Below are 23,458 nucleotides of genomic sequence, written 5' to 3' on the forward strand. Positions count from 1 at the left end.
TTCGACGCTCAATGCTATAGCCTTCGTTATAGAACGACTCCAAAATCCTTCATGTCACAATTAGCCTGATGCCGATAGTCATATGCATTGGGCCACTACTGTCTAATGAAAATCAACCTCAACAGTTGGGCTCTTATGCACAATCATTGCGAAACAATATTATAAACTATTCTAATATATGGAGGGGTTATTCAAGGCGGCTGATACGCTACCTTGATACTTAATCCATATCTACATTTCATTTGCTAACCTTAAACGTATACTTTCAGCAGTCCCATCAGTTTTAAGCTTCGAAATTCATCTCTTTGTTAATACAAGATGAGGCAGGAGGCAAATGCAAAACCTCAAATTCATTTCAGCTATAAGTCCATTTTAATCTCAACTTTGAGTTGTTCATCGTTATGAAATTTTGGGTGGGCCAAAAAATTAAAAAGACTTTCCAAAGTATTTGCCCAATAATATGCATCAAGTGGCGGGCATGCATTGGTGGGAAAGTAAACTGTAGGCCTACAATTCAAGAGAGAATCAGATTCCATTATTTTGCAGAAATTCAGATTATTCTATTTGGAATTGGATCCTGAAATTTAGTGAAATGCTCAATCTCTCACTAAACCTCCTCAGTCGTCACAGGGTGCCAGGCTAACGTTGACGCAGAGTCGTCCATGGCGGAGTTCGATTCCAGGTCCGATCTCACCCTCATTCTCCTTGCACGTAAATTCTCCGTTTCGTTCCAATCGCATAGTTCCTCGATTAGTGTTTGTATATCAATGATCGATGATTCCTGGAAAGTAATAAAATTGAAAATAAAATTTTTTATGAACTCAATGCAGCTGTGTTGGCTCGGATTACGCGAGATCATAGTACTGCGTCACGGTGAAACGGCCTGGAACGCTGATAGAAGAATCCAGGAAAGTTTGATTTTTTGTTTAAATTTCACCTTTTGGTAAGGCTTTCTAATGTTACAATGCAACTACCGAATAATTTGATGAGTAGAGATGCTAATATATGGAAGAGCTGATTTCAATCTATGTTATGTTCTTGTAGCCTAGTGTGTTCCATATCCGAACTGTTATCAAATGCCATTTTTGTTTGTGTTGCCATTTACACTTGCATATTTTATCAGAAATGTTTTTGTGGGAACATAATGTCGTTCTTTACCCCCAATCCATTTGCCCACTGTGACCATGTCTGCAGCACAAGCGATCATATGTTTACAAACGTAAGCCTAGAAGAAACCAGAGTCTGGAATACACCAGCGAATAAGAAAAGTCTCAAGAGTTTTGATTGCATAATAATCTTAGGCAACACATAAAGGTTGCTTCAATACATTAGCTCGCTAGGATTACCCCTGGGAGGTTATTGAAAACCAAACACAGCAAAATGGAAATAAACGAGAAGCTAAAATTAATTAAAATAATTAAATGCAGTTTTCAAAGCTCAAATGTCCTTGAATGCCCAAAATTCACCTTAAGTTGATGAGTTTGACAACGTCGTTTCCTTTCCGGAAAGGCATCATATGATCCATTCGGAGCTCTAAAGTCAAATCTGTAAATTCTAGTTACGACCTTTTTCCATTCTTTGGTCCATTTCTTCTTCAATCCATTCTGCCATTTGTTCTACATCAACGTCATTATATCAACATATGTTTTTGTTCATCATATGTTTTTGGTGCCCATGGCAGACACTACATTTTGCATTGTTTAAAAGACAAAAACAATTCACTTACAATCTCACATAGCAGTCTTCCCCGGAAAAGTTAGATACTTCTTCTTTTTCGACCAATAACCAAAGTGCCCCTTAGAAAAAGGTTAGATATTCTCTGCTCAATGTTACACTAATATCATCTTACCTAACAGTATCACGATGAACAGGGGCAACTGGACACCAATCAATAAAAATTATCCTGCACCTTTGAGGCTCATACATGAACTCCAACTTTGGGTTTCTGGGAGTCTTTGCTCAAAAATGAACTAACACCTTGTTTATATACCTTCGGCAATTAAGAGATTTCACATGATATGGGGTAACTACTGTCTTTTATTACCTCCAACTTAAGTTAGATACCCAAAATTTATTCTGGTCAATGCCCTTTTTTATTTGCATAGGGTCGGGTGTTCAAAACAAGATAAAACATCAAACTAAAATCATTTTTATTCAACACGGGACTCTGGTAATCTTACACCACCTAGTACGAGTAATTATTCTTATATTTTTCTATTACAACTCATAATTGAGTTGAAGAACACGATAGACAAAATAACAACAATAAATAAGAGGATATTGCAATCTATTGGACTTTCATTTGTTTTGTCCAAGCTTCTTTGCATCCGATAGCCTTTTGGCAAACTCGACCAGTGCTTCTTCGTAAGTACCCTCTCCCTCAACTTCCTCATACCTCCCGATATCCAAATTGACACTCGCTTCTTCAACAACTCATTTCCCAATCTCCACAAGCCTATTTAGATTCTTCTCCGTCGCTATATCCACCGATACCTCATCACCACTTAAAGAGTCATCCTATAATTTTTGCAGCATTAGAAAACTATTAGCATTGCTCACATAATGTTGTTATTTCATATTTACTAAATTCACATATTTTATACATGTGAATAGTGTTAAAAAAAAGTACCTGAATGCGTAAGTAGTTGTCCTTGGCGTGGGTGGATTGGAAGAGGGTGGACACATGAATGTCAACCATATCAGAACTTGCATCATTAAAAACGTCCACCAAAGGTGTGCTCCCATTGTCAAACATCAACTGAACAAACCCCATTTGGAGGCCATGGCTGCATTGTACTTCCCTTCAAACTTGGCTGCACCTGTGCCCAATGACAGCACTAGCAATCTATCGCATCCATGGCTCCGAATCGTGCTTCAATATCTCTCTGTTTAGATGGCCATCATTGTCTGTACACAGTTGTAGACATAATTAATTCTTCATCGCTTTGTCAAACAGTCAGACATATTATATTGCATAACAGTTTATTGATGAAACATAGATATGGGGCAAGAAAACGTTACAGACTATACAGGGTTGTTCGCAGCAACATCAATGAGATCAAAAGTTCGGGTCCTTCCCTCACTATTGACCTCGAAGTAGTGTGCTGGGAGAAAAGTAGGAGCAGCAGAGGTGCTTATGCAGACATCCGAAAGCTTGGTCCTGTACCATAAATTTACAATCTTAGAACATTACATAATTAACTATAGCTACACATTATAAGTACTAACAATGCCAAATTGTATACGAAAGAGTAAAATTCTTGGCGTTAGCCATCGGTTGTTGAGAAGTCACAAGGTGCTTGATATCAAAAGTTATCACAACTTGAGAGTGAGATGCAACCCATTTACCAATGTACGCAGTACTTCCCATCATATTTAGGCCCCATAACCGCATCAACCATACTTGTTATTGATGCCAAGAAGGACTGCATGTTCCACACAAATTAACATAAGAAACATTGTTGTGAATTTTTTTTTCAATATTACTCTACAATATTGAAAGTACGTTCTGTAGATTGATGCTCGATACCAAACAATCGTTTTCTCTTAATTTAATAAGTTGTTTTAGATCACTGACCTATGTTGAGGGAAAATCTTAGGGGTGTTATCATGTCCTTTGCTTCGTACATGGGTCGGTTGTCCTTGTTTGTAAGCATGGTGGTGCACCTTGTTCCGGCAATTATGTCGAAATAATCTGCAATTCTTGCATGGCCCATCCAATTCCTATCCCATGCGCAGATCATAATTAACACTGAATTATAAGCAAATATAAAAGATGAATATATATAATATGATATAGCATTTAGTAGGTACCTGAAATCTACTCGCCACCTCCATCATAGCACTGTCACCATCCTTCTCTTTGTCAAACCAGTCGACATGGTTCAAATTAAAGATAAACCTTGTTGAAATTGATATTTCGGTATATCAACTCTCCGAAGGCTGTTTGTGAAGCATACCCGATCAATCATGCTATTTATAGCAATAACCCAAATAGTATTTTAATTATTGATATATCTAGCAGCCATGGCGTCCATACTGACTGACTGACTTAACTAGGTAATCTAGGCGGCTCTGTTTAGTCTTTTTTTTTTCGTGCTCTTCATTGAGTTGCATTGGGATTAATTACAATTTTAAGTGCGTGGTGTCATAATTGATATGTCATGGCTAGGATATAATGTTAATAACTACATATATCTGATAACATCATCAGGAGTGGCCTCGGATTTTTTATGCCTCTAAAACAAATTAAACACTTTTATATGCAATTTTTGAATACTTATGTTTGATATACTTTATTTTATATTTCAACCCCCAACTACAATTTTAGCTCCGCCACCTACCGGAGAAGCATTGATTGTTGTTTATGTATTTTGTTGTCGACCTCATGACCTTCGAAGCAAAGATGCTACGTTAGCTTCCAAAAGCCATGGTCTAACTTGCCCTTATATTAACGTATTATTGTGCATATGCTTTTAGTTTTGGTCTTTTTTGTACAAGTTGATGCGGGCTCCATGGATGATTTGCATTGATGCCTTTTGTTGAAAGACGCCAGAAGCAGCACGTGAATTAGGAGCATTTAAAATTACGAATAAATTCCGTTCTCTTTTCAAGGAAAGCTGTGTTACGAATAAATTCCATTATCTATCAAGTTTCAGGTTCTTAATGCAAGACTAATAGCCTGATAATGATGGTACAACGACCTACTATAAAGTTCATGGTAAAATATATTTGATCGCCTTCTATCTTACTTTGCTTCAAGAACGATCGCAGCACTTTCGTCAGGCTAAAATGACATTAGCCGCATATTTAATCATTAATATTCAGATTTCTTTTGGTAATATCAGTATATCAACAAGGCTGTTTGTGAAGTTCAATTGTGAAGGATATATCTAGCAGACAAGGCGGCCATACTCCTGACTTAACTGATTTGGACCGTTTGGTCAAAGTCTTTTTTTTGTATTGCTCTTCAAGTTGCATGGGGATAAATTACAATTTTAAGTGCGTGGTGTTCCGGTGTACGTCATAATAGATATATGGTAGGATATAAAGCATCGGCATGAATAGAGTGAGAACACCTAAGGTAGCGGAGCCACTCCTCATGAGTGGCTAAAACTTTGGATTTTTTATGCCTCGGAATTTAGTTATCTTGGCATTTTTGAATACTTAGATGTTTGGTATATTATGATTTTATATTTCAACCCCCAACTCTACAATTTTAGCTCCGTCACCTAACGGAAAGGCATTGATTGTTGTTTATGTATTTTGTCGTCTAACTTGCCCTTAATATTAACCTATTATTGTGCAAGTTGGTCCTTGTTCTATGCTGTTAGTTTTGGTCTTTTTGTACAAGTTGATGCGGGTCGAACATCATGTCAACATTCATGAAGACTTTAATCGCTTTCCAAAGTCTTCGGGCTCCATGCGTGATTTGTATTGATGCCATTTGTTGAAAGATGCCAGAAGCAGCACGTGAATTAGGAAGTAACCGCATTTAAAATTACGAATAAATTCTAATCTCTTTTCTCGGAAGGCTGTGCCTAATCCATTACGAATAAATTAAATTCCATTATCTATAAAGTTTTCAGTTTCTTAATGATTGATGGAAGACTAATAGCCCGATCATGCTGGTACAACGACCTATTTATGCGTGTGCTTCCACGAGGCGCATGTAAAGTTCATAGTAAAATATATTTGATCGCTTTCTTACTTATACTTCAAGAACGATCAGAAAAATTGAAAATGCCCACTTTCGTCAGGTTAAAATGACATTAGTAGTGTTTAAACATGTTTAATCATTAATATTCAGGAAAGATGTTGTGGTATTCTTTTTCTTTGACTGTATTTCCATCCACTGCGGATTTTCAAGACAAGATTTTAATGAGCCACATAGACGACGTCTGGTTTGCAAAGAATTTTTGTACTTGACTGATTATTAAATGAAGTTTTTCACCTTCTTGATAAAAAAATAAAAAAATCATTAATATTCATTACAAATGTTTCACTTTTACTTTTATAGGTGAAGCATGCATGTTCCACGTTTCTAGATAACAAAATTTCCATTTCATCTTTGCCAAAAGGCAAAAAGGAAGTTTCATCGTTCATGGGTTGTTGGACTTGGACTTACCTTCATCATGCCTTGCCATATAAGCAATGAAACCTTTGGTACAAGAATTCTATAGTGAGAGTCTTATACATGGCCTTTATGTGATACCATATCTCTTAATCGTTGAATTAAATTAGTTAACTATTAGATCAAATTAGTTAGCATAATCCAACAATTAAAATATACAACGTCAACTAAGGAGGGCTATAGCCTTCATTATAGAATGACTAAAAAAATCCTCCATGTCATAGTTAGCATGATGCCGATACTCATATGCATTGGGCCACTACTGTCTAAATGAAAATCAACCTCAACATTTGGGCTTCAAAATAGCAATAGGTTCATTTTGTTCTTTACGCTGGTCCAGATAAGAATAACAGTTCATTTGCTAACATTTATTTATTTATTTTTATAAAACGTTATTATAAACTATTGTAATATACATGGAGGGGATCTAACTTGGATTCAAGGCGGCTGATACGCTACCTTGATACTTAATCCATATCAACAATTCATTTGCTAACCTTAAACGTATACTTTCAGTATAGTCCCATCAGTTTGAAGCTTCGAAATTCATCTCTTTGTTAATACAAGCAATATTGTATGAGGCAGGAGGCAAATGCAAAACCTCAAATTCATTTCTTTGTTAAGATATAAGTCCGTTTTAATCTCAGAAAACTTTGAGTTGTTCATCGTTATGAAATTTTGGGCTTTTTGGGCCAAAAAATTAAAAAGACTTTCCAAAGTATTTGGAGCCCAATAATATGCATCAAGTGGGGGGCATGCATTGGTGGGAAAGTAAACTGTAGGCCTACAATTCAAGAGAGAATCAGATTCCATTATTTTGCTGAGGAAATTCAGATTATTCTATTTGGAATTGGATCCTGAAATTTAGTGAAATGCTCAGTCTCTCAGTAAGCCTCCGCAGTCGTCACATAGCGCCAGGCTAACGTTGACGCAGTGCGGCCGAGTCGTCCATGGCAACGTCATCAGTGCCCGAGTCGTCCATGGCGGAGTTCGATTCCAGGTCCGATCTCACCCTCATTCTCCTTGCAAGTAAATTATCCGTTTCGTTCCAATCGCATAGTTCCTCGATTAGTGTTTGTATATCAATGATCGAATCCCATGACTGCTGGAAAGTAATAAAATTGAAATTTTAATTTTTATTCATTTTTTTCCGGTGAACTCAATGCAGCTGTGTTGGCTCGGATTACGCGGAGATCATAGTACTGCGTCACGGTGAAACGGCCTGGAACGCTGATAGAAGAATCCAGGTCTTTTTCTCACTTCAACCTTTAAAAAGTTTAATGTTTTTGTTTAAATTTAGGCATCTTTTGGTAAGTTTTCTAATGTTATGCATCTTATGCGATTTCCCGTGTTGGCGAACTTGGTTTTTGTTAGTTGTTGGATGAGTAGAGATGCTAATATTATGCGATTACCCATAAAGGCATCGTATGATCCATTCGGAACTCTGACACCAAATCTGTAAATTCCAGCTGCGACCCTTTTCCATTCTTTGGTCCATTTATTCTTCAATCCATTCTGCCATTTGTTCAACATCAACGTCGTTATATCAACATATGTTTTTGTTCATTGTTTAAATATGTTTTTGGTGCCCATGGCAGACACTACATTTTTCTTGTTTAAAAGACAAAAACAATGCACCCATTTGTGCGATGCCCAGTTTTGGGGTGGCTGCCACAGGAGCCACCAAGCTTGGGTTGCCATAGCAGTCAAAAATATTTCCCATAAAAAGCCATCTTAAGCACTCCTTTTTTCTTCTTCTTTTTTTCGTGGTTCCAATATGCTACCAAAGTGCCCCTTAGAAAAGGCTAGGTTCCTGGTATGTGTTCATTTCTGATGCGTTATGCCCAGGATGACATACGAGTAAAGTTCCTGGATCATCAGTGCAATTTATCCTTGTTTTCGAAACAACTAAATTTAAAAGTTGAGTAAATGCATTTATTTTGAACAGGGGCAACTGGATGTTGAATTAAATGATACTGGGAGGCAGCAGGCAGCTCTAGTAAGTTACAAATTGTATATATACTTGCTGTTTGAGGGACACATGAAGGTTTTGAGTCTTATGTCCTTTGGTCAATAATGTCTGAAAATTTGGCTTTTACTCTCGAAGTTGGGTGATAGGTTATCCAAGGAGCCCAAGATCTCCCTTGTATATTCTTCTGACTTAGCAAGAGCTTATGAAACTGCGCAGATAATCGCAGCCAGGTGCGGCGGACTGAAGGTTTGTAACTTTATTGCTCCCTGTTGCATGTAGTAAAGCTGATTGCATAATTCATAACACCAGTTTTCATTGAATTAATGAATAATGTATATATTACAGCAACTGCTTTGATACTCAAAATCATATAACAGACAAACGTGAAAATGAAAGCTGCATAGTATGCATACATTACTGTGTTTTGGTAATAAGTTAAGTAAAAACTTGGGAGTCAATGTCTTCGTAATCAACTCATCTGTATAAATGTTACTGACAATGGGAATTGGATAAAAGATTTTTATTTTATTTTATTTTTTATAACATGAAGCCAATGCATAATTTGGAAAAGGAGAATGTTTCTATTCATTATATGTAAATAAAAGTCCTGGGTTAAATTTCAGGTTGTAGCAGATGTTGATTTACGAGAAAGGCATTTAGGGGATCTTCAAGGCCTTGTATTTCGTGACACTGCCAAACTTAATCCTAAGGCTCACCAGGCCTTTGTATCTCATGGACATGCCAAGAGATTCCAGTAAGCAATCTTTTTGTATTTTGGGCCTGAGGCTTTATCAAAGTTAGTACTTCGAATTTTATAACTAAGTTTAACAGCCACATCATAAAAAGTACTCCATGGAGAAATATTATGGAATTGTCTGCCCATGACAGCTAGCGTATTAGAGGTCTAGGTCTACATTTTGGACTGTATTTCTGTAATGTTGGAACTGCCTGTCTTTGCACCTAAGGTTGACGCTCCAGTCCCTAGTTTGGCCTTGGGGAGAGAGGACTCAGAACATATAAGATTTGACATTGTCATAAAAGCTTGGATGGTACTATACTAGTAGATTGCAATACAATTTAATGTTATTCTACTGTTCTACACATGCAGGGTGGTGGAGAAAGTCGCGATCAACTTCATCAACGTTGCACATCTTCATTGCAGAGAATTGGCAATAAGCACAAAGGTATGGTTAGGGATGTCTCTTTTGTTGGGGAATTTGCAAAATCTTTCTTCAATCAAGTATTACTTAGTTTGCGAATGGAATGATCCAATACCCTTTCCATTTTGAGGTGTACTTAAGTAAACTGCAGTTCAACTATTTCCTTGTCACACATTTAACACACGTCATAGAATGGTTTGAACTCCCAGTGAGCACTTTTAGTTCATTTGCTGTTGTCGCTTGCCTCTTAAAGTTTAACTCCGCCACAACAACAAAATGCAAATTTAGAGTAAGGGTGACACAAAGTTGCAATCAGAATGTTTATATCCTGGCTTGTTTCAATTGCAGGAGAGCGAGTAGTTGTGGTCAGTCATGGAGCGGTTATTGAAACACTCGACAAACAGGCTTCCCCGGATGGCAGGTCTGTTAGATATGTACTCAATGCATCCGTCAACATATTTCACGTGTATGATGACGGCAAATGGACCATAAAATCCTGGGGTGATGTTAGTCACCTCAACCATACAGGTTCTCTGCAATCCGATTTCGGCAGGGACGAAAAATCTGGTTAGCTCGTTCTTAGGATGCGCTCGTAATCTGTAGTAATCCATAGAATGATGGAATTTACTAATCACTATTCATTCAGAATTTCATTCAATATGCATGGCCTAGATCGGCTGATGCCGAAATTTGTTTCATTATCTCATTAAGGATCAAGGAATGAAAATGCAAGTGAGGCCACCCAAAATCAAGAGATGAATTCTAGATTTTGGAGGAATTAGACTATTGGATGGGAGGGTATTCTAATTTATAGGGAACTAACCCATTAAGAATCCATCTTTTTTACTAATTATATCTTCACACCATTTTGAAAATTCTAAATTTGTCATCCACTTTTATCCAACAATAAGTGCATTTTAGTAATCAAACTGGTTTCAATTTCGATTCATGGTAATTTATTTTAGTAAACTTATAAGAAATCAATATTATTCATACTCCGATTTCAAATAGTTTAGTAAACAACTTCAATATGAATATGGATTTTGGCTCATCAATTCAACTCCTCACTTAATTACGGATTAATAAACATGTCAACAGTGCAGTGCAGTCCCATCAGTTTTAAGCTTAAGAATTTTATTCTTTGTTAATACAAGCAATATTGTGTGAGTAAGGAATCAAATACAAAACCTCAAATGGATGATAAATTATTGTATCTACTTAAGCTATAAATCCATTTTAAGCACGATATTTTTGAGATGTTCATCATTAAGATATTTTGGGCTTTTTGCCCAAAAAGATAAAATTCCCAAAGTATTTGGGCTTAGCTGGCGTGCATGCATTGGTGGGAAAAGTAATGCATCGGTGGGAAAGTAAACTGTAGGCCTACTGCCGACGAGGGAGAATCAGGTTCCACAATTTTGACCGAGAATTTAGATTCCATTTTGTTGTGCCGAAATTTTTTTTCAGATTCTTCTATTCTGGATCCTGAAAATTATTGAAATGCTCAGCGCCACAAGTCCTCTGCCTCTCACTAAACCTCCTCAGGCGTCACAGAGCGCACAGCTTAACGTTGGCGCAGTGCGGCCGAGTCATCCATGGCAACGTCATCAGTGCCCGAGTCGGAGTCCGATTCCAGGTCCGATCTCACTCTCATTCTCCTTGCACCTAAATCCTCCGTTTCGTTCCAATCGCATAGTTCCTCGATTAGGGTTTGTATATCAATTATCAAATGCCAAGATTGCTGGAAAGTAATAAATTGAAAAGAAAAAAAAATGAAGAAGCTTTTTATTCAACTTTTTAAATTTTTTCTGGTGAATTCAATGCAGCTGTGTTGGCTCGGATTACGCAGAGATCATAGTACTGCGTCACGGTGAAACGGCCTGGAATGCTGATGGAAGAATCCAGGTCCTTTTTCTCCTTCAACCTTTAAAAAGTTTGATCTTTTTGTTTAAATTTATGCATCTTTTGGTAAGTTTCCTAGTGTTATGCATTTTATGCGATTACCCGTCCTTGCGAACCTGGTTTTTGTTAGTTGTTTGATGAGTAGAGATGCCAAAATTTCGAAGTTAGCTGATATCACAATCTCAAATGTTATGTTCGAAGTCTATATTTCACAGCTTATTTACTCTGTGATTATATCGAACATGTTATGCAAATGTAAGTAATCATTAAAAGAATGGTTTGTAAGACTGCAACTAATTCCATGTATACACTCTGCATATTTTATCAGATTTTTTTTTTGTGGGAACATAATGTTGTTCTTTACCCCCAATCAACATTTGCCACTACTACGTGACCACGTCATTATATCAACAGTTAATATGTTTTTGGTGCCCATGGCAGACACTGCCTTTTTCTTGTTCAAAAGACAAAAACAATGCAACCATTGGTGCAATGCCTAGTTTGGGGGTGGCTGCCACAGGAGCCAAGCTTGGTTGCCATAGCAGTCAAAAAAATTCCCCTGAAAAAGTTTCCAGCCATCTTAAGCACTCCTTCTTTCTTCTTTCTTTTTTCGTGGTTCCTATACACTACAAAAGCGCCCCTTAACAAAGGCTAGGTTCTTGGTATGCTTTCATTTCGGCTGCTTTATGCCCAGGATGAGGCACGAGTAAAGTTCCTGGATCATCAGTGCAATTTATCCTTGTTTTTTGAAACAACTAAATTTGAATATTGAGTCAATGCATTTATTTTGGACAGGGGCATCTGGATGTTGAGTTAAATGATGCCGGGAGGCAGCAAGCAGCTGTAGTAAGTTATAAATTTTATATATACTTGCTGTTTGAGGGACACATGAAGGTTTTGAGTCTTATCCTTTGGTCAATAATGTCTGAAAATTTGGCTTTTACTCTTGAAGGTGGGTGATAGGTTATCCAAGGAGCCCAAGATCTCCGTTGTATATTCTTCTGACTTAGCACGAGCTTATGAAACTGCACAGATAATTGCAGCCAGGTGTGGGGGGATAAAGGTTGGTAACTTTGTTCAAGTTGCTCCTTGTTGCATGTAGTAAAGCTGATTGCATAATTGATAGTACCAGTTTTCATTGGAGTAATGAATAATGTATATATTACGGCAAGTGCTTTGATGCTCTAAACCATATAACAGACAGACACGAAAATGAAAGCTGCATGGTATGCATACATTACTGTCTTTTGGTAATAAGTTAAGTAAAAACTTGGAGTCAATGTCTTGGTAATCAACTCATCTGTATGAATGTTACTGACAATGGGAATTGGATAAAAGAATTTTTTATAACATGAAGCCAATGCATAATTTGGAAAAGGGAGAATGTTTCTATTCATTATATGTAAATAAAAGTCTTGGGTTAAATTTCAGGTTGTAACAGATGTTGATTTACGAGAAAGGCATTTAGGGGATCTTCAAGGCCTTGTATTTCGCGACGCTGCCAAACTTAATCCTAAGGCTCACCAGGCCTTTGTATCTCGTGAGACATGCCAAGAGATTCCAGTAAGCAATCTTTTTGTATTTTGGGCCTGAGGCTTTATCAAAGTTTGTAGTTTGAATTTTGTAACTAAGTTTAACAGCCACATCAGAAAAGTACTCCATGGAGAAATATTATGGAATTTTTCTGCCATGACAGCTAGCCTATTAGAGCTGGAGGTAGTATGCATTTTTTACTGTCTTTCTGTAATCTTAGAACTGCCTGTCTTTGCACCTGACTAAGGTTGATTCTCCAGTCTCCTTGGAGAGAGAGGACTCAGAACATATAAGATTTGAGATTGTCATAAAAGCTTGGATGGTACTATAGTAGTAGTACTAATATTGATCTATGTTGTCTAATCATGTGATAAATGTCTGGTTGATGACCTATTCCTTATGGACTTTGCTGTTTTATTCGTGGTAAGGAGGACACATGGCTGTCATATTGTGGTCAGAAAGGGTGAAAATCTACCAATATGTAATTACAATAATGGATGCCCTAAATTCTTTGGGGGCATGAATTTTAGCTTTGGAGATTGCAATACAAATTTATGTGTATTCCATTGACACATGCAGGGTGGTGGAGAAAGTCGTGATCAACTTCATCAACGTTGCACATCTTCAGTGCAGAGAATTGGCAATAAGCACAAAGGTATGGTTAGGGATATCTCTTTTGTATCTTTACTGCTTGGGAATTTGCTAAATCTTTCTTCATTCAAGTTTTAGTTAGTTTGTGAACAGAATGATCCCATACCCTTTCCATTTTGAGGTGTACTTAGGTAAACTGCAGTTCAACTATTTCCTTGTCACATGTAACACATGTCATAGAATGGTTTGAACTCCCAATGAGCACTTTTAGTTCATTTGCTGTTGTTGATGCTATGCGTGTAGGAACTATTCCAATGTTATTAAGACCTTGCTGCCTCTTAAAGTTTAACTCGGCCACGACAAAAATGCAAATGTAGAGTAAGGGTGACACAAAGTTGCAATCTGAATGTTTATATCCTGGCTGGTTTCAATTGCAGGAGAGCGAGTAGTTCTGGTCAGTCATGGAGGGTTTATCAGAACACTCTACAAACAGGCTTCCCCGGATGGCAGGTCTGTTGCAAAAGTACTCAATACATCCGTCAACATAATTCACGTGTATGATGACGGCAAATGGACCATAAAATCCTGGGGTGATGTTAGTCACCTCAACCCAACAGGTTATCTGCAATCAGGTTTCGGCGGGGACGAAAAATCTGGTTAGTTCGTGATTGGGATGCTCTCATAATTTGTAGTAATCAATAGAATGCTGGAATTGACTAATCAGTATTCAGTCAGAATTTCCTTCAATATGTATGACCTAGATCGGCTGATGCCGAAATTTGTTTTGTTATCTCATTGGCCAAGACTAAAGCCACATGATTGTTCAATCGACATCAACTTTTCAATTTTAGCAATAAGTTGAATTTATTGATATGATTTTTGGGATTGCAAATTGCTTGCATCTTCATTTAAGTTGCCAACTTCCACAACCAAAATGCAAGTTGTATTGCTTGACCTACCACATGCACCCAAAAAAATAAAAATAAAGTTGCACAATTCTGACCCAGTGACCTCGTACCTACCCACCCACCTGCACCACATTTCTTGGGTTGGAAGAAGTTCAAGCATAAGATATGACTGAGATCATAGAACAAATGCCGTCTTATGCATCCCAAAATCACTTGGGCAACTATCATGTGAGCTGGAGTTTTTTTCTCTGATTGGAATGCAGTTTTGTTCTGAGATGAAAAATTCTTTTGGATGCATATGCTTATTAGAATCGGTTGTAGCTCTCATTATGATTTGGTATACAGTGGTTGTCAAGTAGATGGTTACAATGTTTTCTGATTGATTGTTGAGAAGAGTCTTCAAACCCCCATGAGCTCCAGTGTTCAAAATATTCAGGACCCATGCAAGGGTGCTGAGTTCAGCTAGAGATGGCAATTTTTCCCGGTCCGAGCTATCCCCATGGGACCCCTCTTTAATGAGGCTGGGAGGGGGATAGAATATTGCTTATAATGGGTACTCGATTTAAGTCGATTCTAATCACTAAAACTTGGAGTTTCATTCGGTAGTATTCATAAAATCGAAATACATGTAATCACCTACAAATTAGTATTGTATTTGTAGTATACTTTGTAATATACTTTGTAATATACTTTGTAATATACTTTCCACATTGATATTGTATTTGTAGTCGCAATTTTGGAATTCAACATTAAGCACTTATTAGACTTATGACTTCCGTTAGAAAAATATTAAAAAGATACCCAAAAAAAAACACATGATTTTGACCACAAACAAGATCTCAAGTGTAGAAATATAAAAGCACAGCATCCGAACTCTGAAAGCATCATCATAAAACACATTGACCCTAAAAAAAAGATGGAAGGAGAGAATGATTCAATAGCAATGATAAAATTTTCTTATTAATCTCATGGGCAATGTAATTATGTAAGCATGCGCGTCATGCGTTGCGTGGGGCTTCCTCATATTAAATCACAAATACTCAGGTAGTTATCCAAACGTGGACAACTCTAATAATTTATATTTGGGATTTTCATGTTCCTTTTGTGTTTTCTCTCTCACTTTCCATTGAGAGATCTTTTTGACTTCTGCATCTCAAAGATCCTTTTTTGACTTGACAAAAAAAATAAAATAAAAATAAAATGGAATTATTCTCTGCCAACATCTTGATTATATATTTGGTATAATGATGATGTCTTTTGATGGGTCAACCCTAAAATAATTTTAAGTTGCATCATGTTTGGGTTTTCTCTTTTAACCCATTCGATTTCATTGGCAGGCTCGAACATGGTGCAATGTATATGCCATTTTAGATGCATCGGCCAAAAATTTGGCGCCAATCCAATGAAACTGTGGTTGTAGTCCATTATTATAATCAAAATGTTTATTATTGTTATTATAAGGGTCATTGTCTCTCGAACAATACCAGACATACCACATTTATGTATCATATGGTGTACCACCTTACTAGTTTAATAGGTAATGTTCAAATTTTGACAAAATAGCACCTAAAGTTTTGTTTTATTGTTTCGTGATTTTGTCATATCTCATATAGGTTGTTTGCTATGGTTAGTTTAGGATAAAAGTTCACATTTTTTTATCGTCATTAAATGCGATGAAAAATGTAAATTCCGACCGTGTTGGAAAGATTAGTAAACCAAAAATGGTAAATTAAATAAAACTATAATATACACGAAGGAGGCTCAATTGCAGGAAAAAATGCAATCATATCTGGACAATATGTATCAAAATTTTGGATGCTGTTAAGATGAAGTGGTTTGGATTTTGGTGGGGGGCTGAATCATGACCATAGTGTTTGGTGCGCAGCAAGATAATGCATAATGAATGTTGTTTGAGTTTGGAATGTGAGTTTACCATTTAGTGGGGGACAATTGGCTTTGGGTTTTCTCAGGCCTCTGATTTATTTATACATGAATATATTTATCTGATTTCATTTTCATGGAGCATCATGATTTGAAGTTAACCAATTTATTCTTAGTTTAGCGGGTTTTTTCTTCTTCTTATCAATGTTGAAGAACCGATAAATTTATTGTTAGTTATGTATAACTCGTGTCACATGCATGTTGTGAATATTAGGTCAAATACATGTAAAAATTTATCTTCATCAAATGCAAAGAAGATAATCATCATATACCTTTTCTTTTTGTGGTTTTGTTATTATCTTAAGTAATTAAGTGGATTTTGTTTTGATGGGGTTGTATGAGTAATAAAAGGATCGTTTCATGCTTATAACTTATAAGATATGCGTTTCAGGATTAATAAACAAATTGAGTTACGATATTACAAAGTCGTTAAGACTTTGTAACTTGAGTGATATGCATGAGACAATATGCAAGATGACAAAAAGGAATTTTAATTTGTTGCATGGTATCAAACTTTGTAGGCAAAAATCTTAATACATCCATAAGAAAAAGAAATTTTAAAACGCTTAAGAAATTAGTACGAAAATAATTTGACTGGATCAACCGAAAATTAAATTGCAGAATTCGGTGGAGACAACAAATTGAAGCTTCCTTCTTATTCATTTATTGCTGCCGATTTCATGTGAATTGGAAGCTCCCTAAAGTCCAAATTCATATCCCTTTTCTAAAGTTTTTTTCATAAAAAAGCCACGCGTCCACTAATATCCCTTTCTTGGTTAGCAAGTTTATTGCTTTACTATCCTCATTAGTTGTGAAAGGGATGGGTTTTTTTTCTTAATTAATATAAATATAGTTCTCATAAACCTCGTGCATTTATATTTATAATCGCAAGTGCCTCATAAAAAATAAAAATAAAAATTATTAAGGTATTGTACTACTAATTTCACGAATTTTTTTTTTCCATATCGATTTATTATTATTTTGTAGGATTATCATGCCACCTTATTATACATTCTAACCATTTATAATACAAGGGGTTTATTGAAACTAAAAGATAGTAACATATTATGACCATCCTACAAAAATTTCATTTTCCCTTATTATCAAGGTCTAAAATATCGATGATATCGGTAGTTCAAAAATACGGATATTAGATATTATCAATATAAATAAAAATTAAATAAAAACCACGGAAATTGTAAAAAAAAACTTGGAAATTTTTATTGAAACTTTGGAGGAAGTTTATTTAGTCAATTATCTATTAGTTTATCACAAAAAATTGGAAGGAAATGCATTGCATGATGGGTTTAACTGATTTAAATTGATTATATAGTGAGCTAACAAACATTGGGAGTGTATAAAATATGTAGTAATTAATGAATGAAGATTAAACACATCATAATCATTTATATATAATAATTTACTACAATATTTTACACTTTATACATAGCATGGTAAGATATATTAGTGATTTAGTACCACATAGAGTCTATATGAGGTTCAAAATTTTCACTATCTTCGTCATCTCTATGTGTAGAGAAAGTGTATTGTGAAGAGTAATCATCAAATGATAAATCCCTAAAATAATTTTGCATGTAATTGTTAACATGTCACCCATATGGATCCGAGATTGGTTGACATTGTCCATAAGCAAAATCATTTGAAGATTAGATATCAAATTTTTTCCATGAGCCTCTCAATTCATTCCCAAAAGGAAAGGTCAAAGACTCACATTCTCATGTGAAAATCTGATTCTTGCAAAAACAGTTTAAAACAAAACAATATAAATATACATATTAGCATATTATCACAAAAACATAAACAACATGGTAGTTAAGGCGTTGGATGAGTGAAATAGCAAGGGTTTGAATCCCCTTTGAGTGTGTGCTTTGTGTTTTTTATTTCCCTTTTTTTTTCATTACATCGATATTTTTGATTTTTGATATAATAGCGATATTTTGACAAAATATTGCTGAAGTATGGGTGAAATTATAGACATAGATATTTTCCTATATTATCGTTAATATTATCGATATTTATACGATATGTGTATGGATACGTTCCGAAATATCCGTAATCCAAAAAAAATGATAATATTCTCGATATTTTGTCGATATTATCGATATTTTATACTATGCTTATTATTACTAAGCAAATAATTTGGTGATGAACAATCAATAGATATAAGGTTGTGCATGTTGACAAACATTTGAGTCGACAGTGGGGTCTAGTTCAATGGTAAATGACCTTAATTGACATATCACTGGTCTTCGATTCAAATCCCATAACACCTTAACAGTGTGTATAAGAATACTCTTCTTTCTCTTTCTAACTTTGGAGGAAAAAAAAAAACAAACAAACATTTAAGTCGATAGCAGACACAAATAGTAATTTTAATAAGTCTTCAATAACAATCAAACCAATTTGTATGGAAGTTGTTGGGGAAGCATTTATTACCATGTGCATCATAAAATACCAAACTATTTGACAAAGAAATATTCATGCAGATCACATGGATTATTCCCTAGATTATTTTGTGTACTATAATTTTTGCACACTCTGATTTAAAAGTCTATGCTTATTATTTATTAAAATGAAAATAGAAATTCAAATGCGTCTATGCTTACTCAGTTGAGATGAAAAAAAAAAAGAAAAAAAGAAGAAGAAGAAATTACTCATGTGAATATTTGACATTATTAAATATTAAAAAAAATATATAACTTCGCAAAAGGTATCTTGTCCACGAAGAAAGGCAAGAAAACGACGCTGTTTTGACTTTTCAGCCCTTTTTTTTGTTTCGCACATCAAAAAGCTTTAACCGGATCAAAATTTTCATTTCGGATCTTTTGTTTTCACAGGCGAAATTACAAAAACGATAACAAGGAATTTCGCATTCATTGGCCGTCCAATCACGTTGCTCATTGGCCAATTAACGGCACCGCAAACCAGAATTAATTAAGTAATTAAATTAAGCATTATTTTAATCACTAATCAAAACAACCCACCCAGCGCGCGCCACGTGGATTGTTCATACGTACAGGCTGGACCACTCCCATAATTAATATTGAGATACGAAGCTTAATCCGTAATTAATTAAATTAGTTATTTAACCACTTTAACTAATAAGTTAATTAATTAAGCGAACGCATCGTCGTTTTCCCTTTTTATCGCTTTCCATTTGGACCCCCCTATCCACCTCTCTTCTTACCACCAGTCTTAATTCCCGGAGACAAACAAAGCCCAATTCCGAGGAGTTCAAATTTAAATCCGCAGCTAGAAAGAAAAAAAAAAGAGAGAAAAATTGGAATTTTAAATTCTTGAGAATTTGAAAATTTTGAGATAAAAACCATGTTCTGACCCCGGAATTGTGAAATAAAATCCCCAGACTGGGTCTGTTTGGGGAGGATTGATCGATTTCCCAAATGGGTATTTGCACCTCCAAACCCTCCCCAAACTCTCACACTTCATCTCCCAAATCCGATTCTCCACAGACCAAGCAAAGCTCTGTTAAGCAACCGGACGCGTCCGCCAATGGCGAAAACCCTAGAGATGACAAGCCTGAGGCGGAGAACGTCAAGAAGTCGCCGTTTTTCCCGTTCTACAGTCCGAGCCCGGCGCACTACTTCTTCTCCAAGAAGTCTCCGGCGAGATCTCCGGCGAATGTGAGCTCCAACTCGACGCCCAAGCGGTTCTTCAGGCGGCCGTTCCCCCCGCCGTCGCCGGCGAAGCATATAAGGGCGGTTCTGTTGAGGAGGCATGGGTCCGTGAAGCCGAATGAGGCGGCGATACCGGAGGGGAGCGAGGCTGAGGCTGCGACGGGGCTCGATAAGAGCTTTGGGTTCTCCAAGCATTTTGGGAACAAGTATGAGCTTGGTGAAGAGGTTGGGAGAGGGCATTTTGGGTACACTTGCAAAGCTACGTTTAAGAAGGGCGAGCTCAAGGGCCAACAGGCCGCTGTCAAAGTCATCCCCAAAGCCAAGGTTTGCAATTTCTCAGTTTGACTGAGTTTACTAATCAATTGACTTGTGAATTAGGATTCTGACGATGATCAGTCGTCTTTGTGATTTATATGGATCCTTAAAACGTTTCGTTGGCATTGTTTGAATTGGATCTGTTGGCGGACGCATGATTTACAGGAAACACAGAAACGATTTTGGTTTTTGTAATTGTTATACTTTCCAGAAAGAAGAGATGCATATTTTATCTGCAAAAATGGTTTTTGTGATATGGGCTAAGTTGACATTTAGTCCTGATAATTTCCTTGGCGGTCTAACTATGAAGTGGTGATACGATTTAGTTTGTCTGTAGATTTGCTAGTTTTATCTTCTTCTGGAAACGGGTTATGTTCTAGTCAGATTGCTGCAGCCTGTCTCATTTTGTTGTTTTGACAGTTGGCTTTATTCTAGTATCTTTCTACGCTTTGTCTTCTGCTATTTGTCTCGGTTTTTTAAATTCGTATTGTATTGGTGTTGTCTTATTTGGTGATTTTGTTTTATGTTTTTGACGTCAGATGACTACTGCTATTGCCATTGAGGATGTGAGAAGGGAGGTGAAGATATTGAAAGCTTTGACCGGACATAACAATCTAGTAAAATTCCATGATGCTTTTGAAGACCATGATAATGTCTACATAGTAATGGAGTAAGTCCTGATCACTGCATTTTTTTGGACTCATGTGTTTCTGTAAACTTGTCTTGACCTTCTTTCTTATGGATTTCTTAACTTCAATTGTTGTACTTTTCAGATTATGTGAAGGAGGGGAGCTCTTAGATAGGATACTTGCAAGGTATTTCTTCTGGTGCCTATTTGATTTGAATGCACGTGTCTTGAAGTTTTTATGTTTTGGTTGTTCTTGATGTACTGGGAAATAAAAAGTCATGGGAAAAAATGTTGGTAATTCAACAGCAACTGGTACCCTATCATATTAAGGATATTCTAATTCCTTTCTTCAGGGGTGGGAAATACACGGAGGATGATGCAAGGACCGTCATGATACAAATATTAAATGTTGTTGCGTTTTGCCACCTTCAAGGCGTGGTGCATCGGGATCTTAAACCTGAGGTAGGATATATGGCCTCTGGAGTTGTAACTTGCATTCATTTTGTAACTGCATTTTTTCTTAAAGCATTAAGTTGTTGTTTGTAACTTGCATTCATTTCACATTCATGTATACTCATCTAAGTGTATCTTGTTCAGAATTTTCTGTTTTCGTCAAAGGATGAGGATTCACAGTTGAAGGCTATAGACTTTGGCTTGTCAGATTTTGTCAAACCAGGTTGGTTGACAGTTCTTCAATCAGTGCATGCTCTTTTAGTAGCTATAAAAATTTGGCAATGGTTTCTTATGGTTTAATTATATTTGCAGATGAAAGGCTTAATGACATTGTTGGTAGTGCGTACTACGTAGCCCCTGAAGTTCTACATAGATCTTATGCTACTGAGGCTGATGTCTGGAGCGTAGGTGTGATTGCATACATTCTTTTGTGTGGCAGCCGTCCATTTTGGGCTCGAACTGAGTCTGGCATCTTTCGGGCTGTTCTAAAAGCTGATCCAAGTTTTGATGAACCACCTTGGCCATCTCTGTCTGCAGAGGCAAGAGATTTTGTCAAGCGCCTATTAAATAAAGATCCACGGAAAAGAATGACTGCTGCTCAAGCCCTAAGTGAGTGCCTTATCCACTCTAAAAAATGCTTTGGCATGATTATTTTTGAACTGTTACTCACTACTTTCTATTACAGGTCATCCCTGGCTTAAAAACTCTAATGAGGTTAAAGTTCCTCTGGATATATTAATATTCAAACTCATGAAGGTTTATATGCGTTCATCAGCTCTCCGAAAAGCTGCTTTAAGGGTGTGTATATGATGCCATTTTCAATTGACATTGTAAACTAATATTGTTCTGGTGACTTTTAGAGGTTAACATTCCTTCAAATTTTCTTGCCGTCCTATTCTCCATCAGTTTTGCTTGCTTATTTTTATATCCTCATTTTTGGTTATTTCTAGTGGCTTATTTACTTCTCTCAACATTGGCATTTTGCAGTCGCTTTCCAAAACGTTGACTGTGGACGAGCTTTCTTATTTGAAAGAGCAGTTTGCACTATTGGAACCAAATAAAAATGGCACAATAAGCTTAGAAAATATTAAAACGGTTGGTTTCCTTCATAATGTATTTACTTATTTAAACTCAATCTCTAGTTAGTCATGCTTCTGAACTCCTCCATGTTGTCAGGCGTTGATGAAAAATGCAACTGATGCAATGAAGGAGGCACGAATTGCTGATTTTCTAGCATCGGTAGGGGCTTTGACTATTGTAATGGATGTTGCAGTTTATTACATTTTATATTATCCTAATTCTTACTGGAACATTACGTTTCTTCTCTTTTGTAGCTTAATGCATTGCAATACAGAAGGATGGATTTTGAGGAATTTTGTACAGCTTCACTAAGTGTCCACCAACTTGAGGCACTTGATCGATGGGAGCAACATGCTCGTTGTGCCTATGAGCTGTTTGAGAAGGATGGCAACAGGGCTATTGTTATTGAGGAACTGGCATCGGTATGAGTGCATGCATTAATAATTTGCGCTTTTCTTTTTGCCCCCGCCCTCGTAGTAAATAGTTTTGAGCTTTAAAGGAACATTAAATTTTCCATCTTAGTGCAAAGTTTTCTGTCCAGATTGGTTATAGAATATGAGTGAAGCTAGAAGTCAAAATGTTCATAGGCATGAATTTACACTGATCCTTAACAATGTTGCAGGAACTTGGCCTCAGCCCTTCCGTCCCAGTTCATGCAGTTCTTCACGATTGGATTAGGCACACTGATGGAAAGCTTAGTTTCCTTGGATTTGTCAAATTGTTGCATGGGGTTTCTAGCCGAACTGTACCAAAAGCTCAATGAAAGGTTTGATAAGATTCAAGAAGTATAGGCTGCCCACATAAAACCATGCTTTCGAGCTGGTTGAGAATTTCCCGGACCCAGTATGACCAATATGAATCATTTGATTAAGCTCAGGCTTGTAAACACTCGGGACTGGAGTAACATCCTGGTATGTGCGCGAGCGGAAGCTCAGTCGTGTTTTTTACCACTGTAAATCTGTAGTTTTAGTATAGTGTGTTTAGTTGCAGATTAGAATAGCCCTCAACTGGTTTACTAGACGATTACACTTCATGTTTCTGACAATAGACTGGTGGGACATGCCCACAATTATGTTGTAGCATCTCTTTCCTCTTAATACTATTTGCGCAGCATTATATCTTCTTGTTTTTATTCAGATCAGCACTGTACTTTCTTTAACTTGTGTCAGTTGAGGCTCCTCCAAAT

General features: G+C 36.5%; 2 protein-coding genes and 2 pseudogenes across 5 annotated transcripts; 3 read left to right on the forward strand and 1 right to left on the reverse strand.

Moving 5' to 3' along the window:
- Nucleotides 1-2,207: 2,207 nt before the first annotated feature.
- Nucleotides 2,208-3,837, reverse strand: LOC148914659 (patatin-like protein 3; annotated as a pseudogene). Its single transcript, XR_016122906.1, has 5 exons — nucleotides 3,814-3,837; nucleotides 3,349-3,425; nucleotides 3,031-3,160; nucleotides 2,630-2,907; nucleotides 2,208-2,517 (listed from the first exon to the last, which is right to left on the reverse strand). The product of XR_016122906.1 is annotated as a patatin-like protein 3 (transcript).
- A 3,090-nt stretch (nucleotides 3,838-6,927) lies between these two features.
- LOC103339943 (phosphoglycerate mutase-like protein 4) lies at nucleotides 6,928-9,966 on the forward strand (annotated as a pseudogene). Its single transcript, XR_016122818.1, has 7 exons — nucleotides 6,928-7,133; nucleotides 7,302-7,380; nucleotides 8,082-8,132; nucleotides 8,241-8,351; nucleotides 8,729-8,859; nucleotides 9,214-9,289; nucleotides 9,614-9,966. The product of XR_016122818.1 is annotated as a phosphoglycerate mutase-like protein 4 (transcript).
- Nucleotides 9,967-10,653: 687 nt separating this feature from the next.
- On the forward strand, nucleotides 10,654-14,183 carry LOC103339944 (Phosphoglycerate mutase family protein). 2 transcript variants are annotated; one of them, XM_089043081.1, is made up of 8 exons: nucleotides 10,654-10,672; nucleotides 10,774-10,901; nucleotides 11,092-11,170; nucleotides 11,963-12,013; nucleotides 12,120-12,230; nucleotides 12,599-12,730; nucleotides 13,280-13,355; nucleotides 13,729-14,183. In XM_089043081.1, exons 2-8 carry the CDS (start codon nucleotides 10,861-10,863, stop codon nucleotides 13,950-13,952), a joined length of 714 nt encoding a protein of 237 aa, XP_088899207.1. In that variant the 5' UTR covers nucleotides 10,654-10,672; nucleotides 10,774-10,860; the 3' UTR covers nucleotides 13,953-14,183. The 2 variants fall into 2 exon arrangements, with proteins under 2 accessions (XP_088899207.1, XP_016651787.2); XM_016796301.2 differs by lacking the exon at nucleotides 10,654-10,672 and having other exon boundaries at nucleotides 10,691-10,974.
- Nucleotides 14,184-19,293: 5,110 nt separating this feature from the next.
- Nucleotides 19,294-23,393, forward strand: CRK (CDPK-related kinase). Its single transcript, XM_008243300.3, has 11 exons — nucleotides 19,294-20,120; nucleotides 20,651-20,781; nucleotides 20,885-20,926; nucleotides 21,093-21,201; nucleotides 21,337-21,415; nucleotides 21,505-21,801; nucleotides 21,878-21,990; nucleotides 22,180-22,287; nucleotides 22,369-22,431; nucleotides 22,527-22,694; nucleotides 22,895-23,393. The coding sequence occupies exons 1-11, from the start codon at nucleotides 19,563-19,565 to the stop codon at nucleotides 23,033-23,035; spliced, it is 1,809 nt and encodes a 602-aa protein (XP_008241522.2). The 5' UTR covers nucleotides 19,294-19,562; the 3' UTR covers nucleotides 23,036-23,393.
- The last annotated feature ends 65 nt before the right edge of the window (nucleotides 23,394-23,458 follow it).

Source organism: Prunus mume, linkage group LG8 (assembly GCF_029339155.1).
Source record: "Prunus mume cultivar Tortuosa linkage group LG8, ASM2933915v1, whole genome shotgun sequence".
Classification (NCBI taxonomy): Eukaryota; Viridiplantae; Streptophyta; class Magnoliopsida; order Rosales; family Rosaceae; genus Prunus; species Prunus mume.